Source organism: Drosophila suzukii, chromosome 2R (genome assembly GCF_043229965.1).
Source record: "Drosophila suzukii chromosome 2R, CBGP_Dsuzu_IsoJpt1.0, whole genome shotgun sequence".
Classification (NCBI taxonomy): domain Eukaryota; kingdom Metazoa; phylum Arthropoda; class Insecta; order Diptera; family Drosophilidae; genus Drosophila; species Drosophila suzukii.
Genome location: NC_092081.1, coordinates 24,212,844 through 24,225,046, shown reverse-complemented (window position 1 = coordinate 24,225,046; position 12,203 = coordinate 24,212,844). Strand labels below are relative to the sequence as shown.

The window sequence follows — 12,203 nt, the reverse complement described above, 5'->3', positions numbered from 1 at the left end:
AAGTTATATATATATATTATTATTATAATGTCACATGTATAACTTATTGTAATTATATCTAACTTCTAATATATATTTTTTTACAGCTCAACACAAAAGGATTAATACAGAAACACACGCAAGGATTAAAATTAAATTCCGGTGAGTGGGCAACAAATTAAAAATGCATACATATTTAAGTGAAAGAAACAAACAGTTTAAAACTACAAATCATCACACACCACAAAAGGATTAATACAGAAACACACGCAAGGATTAAAATTAAATTCCGGTGAGTGGGCAACAAATTAAAAATGCATACATATTTAAGTGAAAGAAACAAACAGTTTAAAACTACAAATCATCACACACAACCAAATAAATCAAACGGACAAACAAAAGTTTCCAATAAAAAAATTAAAAACTACAAAATTTGCTTAACGACTCAGAACAGAAAATAGACAGTGTTTACGTATATATTTCAAACAGGCAGACAATCTTGCCAAACGACACACATCGTTATAATAAATAGGTACATATAAATACACAAACATTTATAAAAATTTGGCCGGTGTGACCGGCATACATACTTATTTACAAAACCCAAACACAAAAATGTCTTCATATAAAGGTTTTCCTATTTTTTTTTGTGTTGACAATATTAAAGGGTGTCGCTTTTTACTTATATATGCTATGAATTTGTGCTTGTGTATTATCCTAGCCCCCCACCAAACCAACATAGTTTCATATCAAGCAGCATGAAATATAAATATAGGTATATATAACATATGTACAAGTGTCTTTGTGTGTGGCTGCACTGGTCTTATATCAACAAACAACAATGTACATTACATTAAACTCTTATGCGAAAATAATATACAAATTAAAACCAACTTGAACTTAAAATTTGGACAACGGATAATAATTTGTTCAATTATTTTGTAATGTTCAGAGATCTTTTGCAGAACAACAAACATAATCACTATAAAAAATACTACAAGAACATAGTATTTAACAATTAAAGAAATGTATAAATAAATTATTTCTCACCAAATTCTTATTCAGCTGGCTGGCGGCCACCCTACGGCCTAAAATAACCAACTATCAAGTTAAGCAACAGGTATTGCCACATGATATTTCAATTTATAATTTCAAACATTTCTAGTGCTGGGTTTTTCGCAGCGAGTTTAAAAGACAAATGTATTTGCATTGATAGATAACAAGTGGTCCATTTGTTGCATTGCTCTGGAGAAAATACTGATATTATTTGATGCAAAATGTAGGATTCATAAATAATGGCAAAAACGGGAATTTTTCGGTGATGTTTTGTCGCTACTTGGCTTAACAAGGGGTCTTAGCTAAAAGAATGACTGTTTTGACTGGCCAAGAACCACAAATTTTTTGGGTACATTTAGAAGACTTACTTATGTTCATTTTTTGCTTTTTTAATAAAGGTTTACATCACGTTTATTTGTTTTGCCAAAAATTGTCGAAAACTAAATTTTTTTAGATTTGAATGTCAATCTATTTCAAATTTTGTTACGAACTCAACGCGGCATTGCACTCCTCGTTTGGACCATTTGTTGCGTTGTTTCGGACAAAATTCTGATATTATTTGTTGCAAAATTTGGATTATTAACTAATGGCAAAAACTGGAATTTTTCGGCAATTCTTTTATTGCTACTTGGCCTAATGGAAGGTCCCAGCTTATATAATAACTGTTTTGACTGGCTAAGAACCTGAGCTAACGATCCACAAATTTATCGGGTACATTTAGGAGACTTAAATTTGTGTGCATTTTTTTCATTTTTTTAATGCAAAATTGATGCCGACTCAAGTGAGTTCATATCAGTTATTTTAATGTGGAAATGAATCGTTGAGTATTTTAATTATGTAAGTTAATTTATTTAATTTGCGGCCTGAAAAATTCTACATTTTGTACAAATTGACTTTTAATTATAATTATTTTGTACAAATTGTCCGAAAATAAGGCAGAGTATATATGTTTCGGCTATTTTCGTAACAAACTAGACGACGTTAGATCTCAAGCAATTTGTAGTTGTGCATATTTTTTCACAATAAATATTTGAAATAGGTAGACAGATTATAGACAGGCGTATACCAGCAGGGTGCCCGCAACTTCACTTGCTGTGAATAATTTGGCAGATATCTGTTTCCCGTCTATATTAAAAATCCCAAAGCGAGCTTCCCCCACGACTTAGTCCGCATTAAAGAAACTGGTTTTAGCAGTGGTCGGAATTTAACACTGCGTTGTGGCCATAGGACTTTTTTAAATTGTCAAAATATTAAAAAAAAATAATAGATAATTTTTACCGCTGATCTAATACTATATTAAAAATATTATTCGGACACTTTTTTTTTTGCTCGATTTCCAGTATTCGTCCTGTTTCACCATTATCGTTCGTTTTCTTTTTTTCCACAGTTCTTATTTTTTCCACAGTTGTCTTTGCTCTATTGTAATATTATCCCTTTGTACCTTTGACAAGTTATATATTCTTGATCAGGATCACTGTCCGTCCGTATGAGCGCTGATATCTCGGAAACAATAAAGCTGGAAAGTTCGGAATTTGGATGTAGGTTCTTGAGCTTCTTGTGCAGAGCAAGTGTGTTTCAGCAGATTGCTCCGCCCACTTTTATTTTTAAGAGAATTTAGCTCTGTAAGGACCCTACTGAGCAGGGCTTCCACGCCTCGACGGCCGTCAACTTTGAGAATCAAGAACTGCTTGGTGCGACCGTAAGGGAAGTGGTCGGATTAACCTTGGGTCAATTAACCCATTGAATAGTACAATTGACTGTTGTTATTAATATTTTCTTAATTTGGAAGAAAACCAATGTAAATAAAAAAAACTATTATATTGAGCCGTGTTTGTATATTTCAAGTTATATCCATACCCTTCGCCCAAAGAACTTATTAAATACAGGGATAATGCTGCTAGATTGGCAAGGAGTTTTATTCACGTGTAATAAAATGTATACGTAGTCTCTATTCTGCAGACTCCATTTTAAGAACAAATTTCTCCATTATTGCGTTCAAGCGCTTTCGCTCTTTCAACTGCTGCTGCATTAAATCTGTTACCTGTGAGCCCAGAGCTAATAATGCCTCTGTATTAGCTTCAGATCGCTGAGCGTTTAGGCGGGTTTGCCTATTTAAGTCACGAAGTTCTTTTGCTATATCCATGAGGACCGGAACAGAGTTGTCCTGCTCAATTTCCAACACACTTTCTTCATCTTGCTTTCTTCTTTTAGGAGTAGTTCTTGCAGTGTTCGATTTAAAGCGATGCTCTAACTTAAAACCCGAACTCTTAAGATTAATAGGGTTGACGCAGTCAACCGTAAGGGAAGTGGTCGGATTAACCTTGGGTCAATTGACCCATTGAATAGTACAATTGACTGTTGTTATTAATATTATCTTAATTTGGAAGAAAACCAATGTAAATAAAAAAAACTATTATATTGTATATTTCAAGTTATATCCATACCCTTCGCCCAAAGAACTTATTAAATACAGGGATAAGCTGCTAGATTGGCAAGGAGTTTTATTCACGTGTAATAAAATGTATACGTAGTCTCTATTCTGCAGACTCCATTTTAAGAACAAATTTCTCCATTATTGCGTTCAAGCGCTTTCGCTCTTTCAACTGCTGCTGCATTAAATCTGTTACCTGTGAGCCCAGAGCTAATAATGCCTCTGTATTAGCTTCAGATCGCTGAGCGTTTAGGCGGGTTTGTCTATTTAAGTCACGAAGTTCTTTTGCTATATCCATGAGGACCGGAACAGAGTTGTCCTGCTCAATTTCCAACACACTTTCTTCATCTTGCTTTCTTCTTTTAGGAGTAGTTCTTGCAGTGTTCGATTTAAAGCGATGCTCTAACTTAAAACCCGAACTCTTAAGATTAATAGGGTTGACGCAGTCTTCTTCCTCCTCTTCGTCATACTCTTCTGAAAAATACAATTTATTAGGAATATTTTCTACCAACAATGTGGCCGCGTACCATTATCTGTCACCGTTGCGTCGTCGTGGTCAGTTTTTATGCTTCGCAAAGAGATGCCTTGAGACATTTCGTGTTGGGCCTTGGGGCGTGCTTCGACAATGGTGTCTGCCATGTCGTACAAGTCACAAATAACGGCTACAGCGTCCTCCAGAGGAGTGAGAGTATCTTGATAAAGTGATCCTTTGCCGCTAGCCTTGGAATCCTCTAGCCGGTTATTGGCAATCTTCTTTCGAATGCATGTTTTCCAATCCTTCCACACCTGTCGACACGTTAATTAAAGGGTGGCTTGTTTTGTGGCTTGGGTTTTTGGAGCACCTACCCGCTTCCATTCACAGGCTTCCTTGACAGGCGGACCTACACTGTTGAGTTCCTTCGACAATCTCTTCCACGCTGCTTCCGCCGCTGGCTTGTCGCCTTTAAGATAATTTTTCGAGATGATAGGATGCCGCTCCATGAAGGCTACGAAAATTGCATCCTGTTGCGCAGTTCTGTGCTTACCCCTGTTCAAATTACAACAAATTTATATACTGATGTGCATATGAAACGCTTTCACAGTTGACTTCACTTACATTACAACGAACTGAAATTGCGACCACCCTACGCTTGCCACTCCTTAATTTAGTACAGAGGAAAAAAGAGACCACAAAATATGCCTTAAAATTAATATATTTTTTGTATGCTCTTGTTATTCTGTTGACAAATTCGAGCAGTTGGCTGCACCCTAAGTAATCAAAATATACCATATACTAAATAAATATACCGAATTTCAGTATAAACTCAAACCAATAACATAATTGTTCCGGAGACACAAACCATATGTAGCACCCCTTTTACTCTTACATTTCGTCTACTTACATTTTTACATCTTACACATACAATTTCTATCGTCAAAAATTAAGTACCAAAGACGGCCACATGTAGATAAAAGGCGCTGAACCTGGTTTGTTGCTATGCAGAATGGAGGTCAAAGAAAAATTCGATGTTGGTGTTACCAGCTAAGGAAAATTATGACTCATGTTCATGAAGAGGAAGACCACATGGCGCCTTGATTCAAAAATATTGAATTTTTGAGCTTGATAAAAGTGTAGGAACAGAGAAGAACGAGAATGGATAATATAAAAAATAGGAGAAAAAAGGGGGAGAAAAAAGGGGGAGAAGGTCGCAACATTTTTAAAAAGATATATGGAAAATTTAAATCCGCAAAACAGGACCCAATCATAGGCAATTTGAAATAGTGGACACCTAATTAATCGATACGCAATTAAGTTCATCATCTAGTTCATCTAGTTCTAGCTCCTTGCCATCTTCCATTCCCCCACTTCACTTCAAAATCAGTCATGGATGGAATGAATCTTTCTAGCAAATATCAAGCTGGGAAATGTTTACATAGAAATACATAAGCATTTAAGGGTCACTCCTTAAAGCAATAGGAAATTCATGAAACGTCATACTATACTTATACTTATACTATATGGATTACAATCATCACTTATGATCTAATGGTCCGACTTAAACCATTTTCGGCGAGCGTGTAGGTAGTGACATTTAAAATTTTTTTTTAAGTATTAATCTTCGAAAATGTTGTCGTCACAGTTTACAGTTTAACTACGATCAAACTAAAACCTAGTAACTATCGTACCTTAAACATATGATATAATAGGTCGGATAACAACTTTTGCGACGATGTATCATACGATCCTCCAAATAAATACACTAAATTCGGCATGCTGCAATACAGTATGACTGTGTAGGCAGAAAGCAGTACGATTTTAATAAAAACAACTCTTAGCTATAACATAAAATCTAATGTATTTAAATAACATACACAAAGGCAGCAGATTTCAGATTTCCCGCTAAACTAGCTGGTTTTTCCAAATGTTGTAGAACAAAAGTTTTCCATCTCGAGCTTCGGGTCCCCAACGCCAAAAAGGGATTCATACAAGCCGACAAACACATGGACAACAATTTTCAAACGTTTCCGACCCCATACAGTACATGGGGTATATCATTTTTGGCATGTAGTTGGGTATTGATTATAAGAACTCTCATTTAAATTTGTTTTATTATTATTAAAAAGTGGGGGCACTAGACGGGCTTTAGTGTTACAGTCGTTTGTGGGCGTTGGAGTGGGCGTGGCACCCTGCTGAAACAAACTTGCGCTGCGCAGGAAGCCGAAGAACCTGAAGTTGGTTAGCTGATAATCGGGTACCTGATATTTGACGCACTCGACTTAGCGATATCTCTTGTAAAAATTTAATTTCGCGAAATATCTGATAGAAAGAAAAAAATCTAGCAGTCAAAAATGCTGATGTAGCTGCTTGGACTTCTTCATGAAGCTTTTAAGGTAGTATTTTAACAAATAAACAAGAAGAAACGCTAAATCAAGTGCATCAACTATTAGATACCCGATCTCTGTTTTAAATGTAAATTTAAATAAAATTCCAGGACATTTCTATTAGCGAGGGGTTATTTAGATCGCTCATCACCGAGTTGGAGCTGGAGTTGACGCATAGCCCTAAGCCTTATTAAAAAAACGAAAGTGCAATAAAAACCAAAAAAAAGTATGCAAATTAAAATAACAAACAATGCTTTAAATCAAAGATTATATCAGGAATGTTGGTGCTTTAAAACGAATATTGTTGCATATACAAATAAGTATTTCTTCTAAGTAATTCTGAAAAGAAAAGACATTTTAACAACTCAGGTAAACGTGTTTGTGTATGTGTGTGTTCATCATGAACGTTTCTCGTCATGTTGTGGTAAATCCATTTAAGTTTTTAACTCGTGTTTTATGTACTTCAGCAAAAATTTGATGTCCGCACGCAATAGGCGTTTGCCTCCCCCTTGCCTTTCCTTTTCTTACCTTCGACATTCTGAGTTAGAGTCCAGCCATCATTTTATTGCACTTGAAAACTTAATTAGGCCAAAATGCGGTGTGAACGCCTATTGATGGAAGGAAGAATTTTCGTTTCGCCAGCTGTGCGGGATTTTTATTACACGCATCAAATGTAATTTGTTACAAATTTGATGGTGGTGTGTGATTCTATCTTCTTAAAAACGGCATAAATAAAAAGTTGTTGGTGAGACCTGGGGTTGGTGGGGCCTCATAGCCATCATTTAAATGCGTTGCAGGTTTTATGTTCGGTCAACTTTTGATTCTAACTGAGTGGTTTTTTTTATAACTATAACACATTCGTTTATATAATAATAAACGAAAAGAAATTCTTCATCCCATTCACTTTCTTTTGAGCATAAGTTTTAGCCTTGTACATATGTATGTTCCATCTGCGTGGTCATACAAATCTTTTGACGTAAACTGAGTGTCAGAAGTCAGTGTGTCTAAGTACAACGGCTATTGGATTGCTAAAATAGAACGAAAAATTTTTTTGTTGTTTTTCTTTCGTCTAATTTATATCAAGATGTCTTGGAGTTTGATAACAAAACGTAAGGGATGATTTTAAGAACGCTAATCGAAATATATTGAACAAAACACTCTGCTTATTATGTTAAATTTTTCTTTTTCATTTTTCATTCAATAATTTGTGAAGTCTTTTCTTTTTGGTTTTACAGTTTGTGAGGGGATAACAACCATAGCCTTGGGATATTTTTGTGATTCGCTTGTTTGCTTCGTTAGTAAATAGAGAATTTGCATCAAAAAATATAGACATTTTGTTTTTCCTGATTGGTGTTGATGTTATTCTTTATCTAGTTTAGTGACATCCTTGTGCATATCTAACAACTTAAGCGCCAAGTTTGGCCCCTTGAGGAGGGTAACCAAATTTATTATTCAAATTTCCGCAGCTGATTTACTTGAATTTGTTACTCAATATTACAGGCGCATATTCAGCATTGTTTTAATTCACTTAAAACTACATAAATTTAACTTTACATGCAAAGCGACAACTCACGTGCCCCTGAGCGGCGTCAACGGGCGTACGCTTCTTAATTTCCAATATATATAACTATGTCTTCGCCTTGTGTGCCAGTAAGTCCGAGCTGCTTGTAAAAAGCTACGCGAATGTCGCGAGAGAGAGAGAGACTTTAGTTAAGCTTGCTTAATTCAATCAAAAGCACTATCTGCTCCCTGGTGAATCGTTAGTCGATCGCTTAAGCGCAACAACTACGGTTTATCCGAACCGCAGAACTATTTGCTAAATAACACCCTAAAAATGCTTCCCTATTGGTGTTGCAACGGCTTTGTCTTATTGCTGGCCTGGATATTGGTGCTGTGTCCCTTCATCTGTGCAAAGTTGCGTAAGTGTATATCTGCTATAAAGGCTTTATTATGTGAAAGTCAAAAAAAAAGAGTGCAAACATGAGATTAATAACATTTCTTATAGCGTCCACAATCAGACCATGTGCCCGCGATGATCCTCAATTGGAGCGCTGTATCATCAATGCTGTCTACCAAATAAGGCCACTATTAGTTCACGGAAATCTAGGGGATGGCTATAAAACACCTCCATTGGAACCATTGTCACTAGATAATATCGAATTGGGTCGGAGTAGTCAGTTTCAAGCTGTGTTTACGGATCTCGAGGCCAATGGAGGAAGTAACTTTATCATTGACCGTCTTATGTAACTAAGTATTATCATTTATACAATTTTGGTTTCTAAGTTTATAATCTTTTGTATGAAGCGCTAAACCGTTGGATATTTCTTATGATCTTTGGATTACACTTCCGCGTATCGACTTCAGAGGAAAGTATTCGCTGCATCTTAACTTGCTACTCCTAGATATAAAAGGAAAGGGAAACATGCAGGGATATTGTGGTATGTTGTAATTGTACACATAAGAACGAACACCTAACCTTTTATTTATAAATCAGAAAATGCTAAAGCATCTGTTAAAATGCGGGGCTCTCGCTATCTGCGTAATGGTAAAGACTACGTAAAGTTCACCAAGATGACCATGCGAATTGATTTTAAGGACTTCAAATTGAACTTAGAAAACCTGTTCAATGGCGATCGGATTCTGGGAGACGTTGGAAATAGCCTTATCAACAATAACCAGGAACTGTACCTTAACGAAATTGTGCCAGGCTTGGAACAAGGTCTTTCTAAAAAGTTTTTAGATGTGGCGAATGAAATCCTAGCCACTGCTACCTTTGATGAAATGTTCCCGCCTGGAAGGACCGTCATAAATCCGATAACGTATCCGTCACGATTACCATCATTAGGCCTTGGTCCATCTATATTTGAGCCTCCTTTAGCGTCGCGGAACCCAGAAGGTAGCATTTTGGGAAGCTTATCTCCTAGAAAGTACCATGAGATAAGGCATGACTAATTTTTTAGGTATTGTCAGTGAAAATTGTTTTTACTTGTGGAATGGTTTGATAATATAGCAACAAAAATGTTTACTTGTATTTTTATTTTCTAACTTTACTTAGTTTCTTATAATTATTTGTAATGTAGTATAGTATAGTAAGTTTTTTATAGTGTAGAGAGTATATTATAGTAGTAAATACGTTTTACTTGTTAAAGGGAAAGTGTATTCAATTTTTCAACATGCCACTTTCCTGGGAACGCTTAATGACTAACTCCATTTCCCTCTCGTGGTTGGTTTTGGTGGAGCTGGCAAAACTTTTTAATCCGCTACCAAGCCTGTTTCTGGTTTAGCATATTAGGCTTAAACTTTTTAAAACGTGTAGTCACCGCCTAACGGCACCGGGGGGACAGTTTAAAGGGCGCATATATATACACTTTGTGCCACCATTACACCTGTTCAATGGGTCAGGGAGCGCAGTGCTATTTCTTGTTGGCCTCCTCTGGCTTGTGATTAATCACCAGCAGCGACAAAGATGAATTCACAGAGATTTTTTCCCTTAAAAGTTTTTACTTACGTTGTGGGAGTGGGCAGTTAATTGCGTTGGGTCTCCAAAAAAGTGTTGGTGATATTCAGCTGGCTCTAATTAAATTCATGCGACGCAGCTGTCACTGGCAAGAAAAAAGCATTATCGACTTTTAGGCGCTTAATATTTCAAATGAAAATGTTTTTGATGTAAACAGAGGCAAGTCAAAGGAAAACCTTGGCAACATCTTCAACTTCCGTTACTGGCCAATGCCTTGCAAAGTGTCGCCGGCATTAATTTCATTTATTAATTTTTAACTACGCCCGCGCACCAAAATAAAAGGAACTTGATAAATGGAGAGCTAGCAGGAGGAGTATTACGTAGAGCGTGCATTGGGAGGTGGTCCGAAATCTTTTTCTTTTCTTTCATTGTGCGCGTCCCCATTTTTTGTTGCTTCCTTTTTTTCCGTTGCTTTTCTTTTCCGACCTTTTTTGTTAATTTTTTTTAATTCTTTGCTTTTCACTTGAAAGACGCTCAAAATGTGGAGATGTGCCGAGGCCCGCTAATGTCCTTTCTTTTATCATTAAGTAGAAAACGTGGGTGTCGTTTTTGGGGATGGTGGGTGGGTGGCTCGTCTTGGGCGTGGCAAGTCCGTTTTTTGGATGGTGATGGGGATACGCAGGTATTTTAGCTGCCATTAGAGAAAAGCCTCACTCTGTCGGCTTAAAGTTCTAAAGTAACGAATTTTGTTAGCATGGAAAGGACAACTCAGCCAATGTATATGGCAGGTAAATATACTTTTAATAATTAATAAGCAATTTATATAAAGCGCTTACTTGCTGGCTAGGGTTGTTATAAAACATTACACCAAAAATAAAACAAATTGTACAATTCCACCACACAATTTTATTTTTAGTATTCCATCAAATTTTTAAATCAATTGTGCGAAACCATCGTTTAACTAACTAGATCTGACTAACATTGGTTTCATTTCGCGCAATCTGTTCACACTTGCAAGTACATGCGAACTCAGCACTGGGATAAAGGTCCACAATTGTTGGCGACGCGAAGCGCTCTTCAAAGGAGGCGTAATGTCGGTGATGATGTATGAAGTCAAGACTGACTTTGTCGTTGAATCTACGATGGGGCTTATCGCTAAAGTCTTTGTATCTCTGAAAGAGTTCTCGCATTATTTCGTTGGGGTATTTAAGATAGTTTCGTGGAATCGGATACGGAGTTACTGCCACATTGCACCGAATTTTAGGATTATCCTGCATCACCGACGTCTTTACGTTATCATTGTCCCACATTCCTTTTTGGATTTGACCCGTGTGCATATGATAGAAGACACCCTCACCATTTTTATATCCGCGTGCAAAGTGTCCCTCGTAGCGATTACCATTAGCTGTTTTTTCAAAAAAGTTTCATGAGGGAAGTATCAGTTTAATTATTATCTAATACGAACCGTAGAACATGATGCCCAGACCATGACGGAAATCAGTCTCCCACTCGCCCGCATAGATACTGCCATCATTGTACCATTGGATACCCAGTCCGTGTCGACGGTTTCTTAGCCATTTTCCGAAATAGACACAACCGTCGGGATAGAATTGCTTGCCCTCTCCACATTTCATGTCATCGTACCATCTTCCAGAATATATCAGCTGTATATCAGTGCCTCGCTTACGAAGCATTGATCCGACTCCCTGCCTCCTGCCCTGATACCAGTGACCCTCGTAGACTAGCTGCCCCTCAGGCTGCTTTTTACCCAAAAAATACTGGGAAGTTCGTTTTGCCGTCTTTTTGACGCCCCAGCCCTGGTGTTTGTTGCATAGCCAGTAACCAGAGTAAGACCCACCTCCAGGATAATAGAAAGTGGCCCTTCTGCCAGAGCTGCAAACAGGTTTATTTGGGCAAAAAAACCGTTCCAAACAGGTACTCATGCTCTTGACAAAAATTTGACCTGGACGTTTTAAGATATGCTAATGTGTGAGTTAGGATTTGCTTGACAATTGAATATTGATTATTTGTATACAAAAATATATGTGAAGTTTAGCACAAATCTGAAGTACATTTGGTAACAATCAGATCCTTTTTCGAGCAACTTTAAATGTTGGAAAGACATGACCAGACACTAGCAAACTACGTTAATAGAATTTACAGGCTTACCCCAATGACTCTACTTTCGAATGGCAGGAAATCAAATATAAACTTGAAAAGTTTTTTGGAGCTTCTTTTTGTGTTGAATTTTGCAAGCAAAAAGGTTGAATATGAATTTTCGATATTGATTGGGTTACCTTTTTGTGACACTCAAAGTTTCCGATGAGTGCAAAATTGCATTGTGTAAAAATAATATTGTATTTCATTATGTGCACTAAGTAAGCAAAGTGTTATAAAAATAGAACTTTGGAGATTTTG

The 12,203-nt window shown here is 36.8% G+C and overlaps 3 protein-coding genes across 4 annotated transcripts; 1 reads left to right on the top strand and 2 right to left on the bottom strand.

Annotated features, from left to right (window-relative positions):
* The first annotated feature begins 86 nt into the window (after positions 1 to 86).
* Jhbp10 (Juvenile hormone binding protein 10) lies at positions 87 to 9,461 on the top strand. The gene is made up of 5 exons (XM_017072380.4): positions 87 to 271; positions 7,829 to 8,247; positions 8,334 to 8,571; positions 8,633 to 8,766; positions 8,823 to 9,461. The coding sequence occupies exons 2-5, from the start codon at positions 8,163 to 8,165 to the stop codon at positions 9,278 to 9,280; spliced, it is 915 nt and encodes a 304-aa protein (XP_016927869.2). The 5' UTR covers positions 87 to 271; positions 7,829 to 8,162; the 3' UTR covers positions 9,281 to 9,461.
* On the bottom strand, positions 3,520 to 4,721 carry LOC108008583 (uncharacterized). 2 transcript variants are annotated; one of them, XM_017072461.4, is made up of 4 exons: positions 4,563 to 4,721; positions 4,313 to 4,493; positions 3,994 to 4,252; positions 3,520 to 3,937 (listed from the first exon to the last, which is right to left on the bottom strand). In XM_017072461.4, coding segments are annotated over exons 1-4 (810 nt in total). In that variant the 5' UTR covers positions 4,565 to 4,721; the 3' UTR covers positions 3,520 to 3,569. The 2 variants fall into 2 exon arrangements, with proteins under 2 accessions (XP_016927950.2, XP_016927949.2); XM_017072460.4 differs by having other exon boundaries at positions 3,520 to 3,940; positions 4,563 to 4,720.
* Positions 9,462 to 10,668: 1,207 nt separating the features above from the next.
* LOC108008511 (MORN repeat-containing protein 3) lies at positions 10,669 to 11,886 on the bottom strand. The gene is made up of 2 exons (XM_017072378.4): positions 11,251 to 11,886; positions 10,669 to 11,190 (listed from the first exon to the last, which is right to left on the bottom strand). Exons 1-2 carry the CDS (start codon positions 11,726 to 11,728, stop codon positions 10,751 to 10,753), a joined length of 918 nt encoding a protein of 305 aa, XP_016927867.2. The 5' UTR covers positions 11,729 to 11,886; the 3' UTR covers positions 10,669 to 10,750.
* Positions 11,887 to 12,203: the final 317 nt, after the last annotated feature.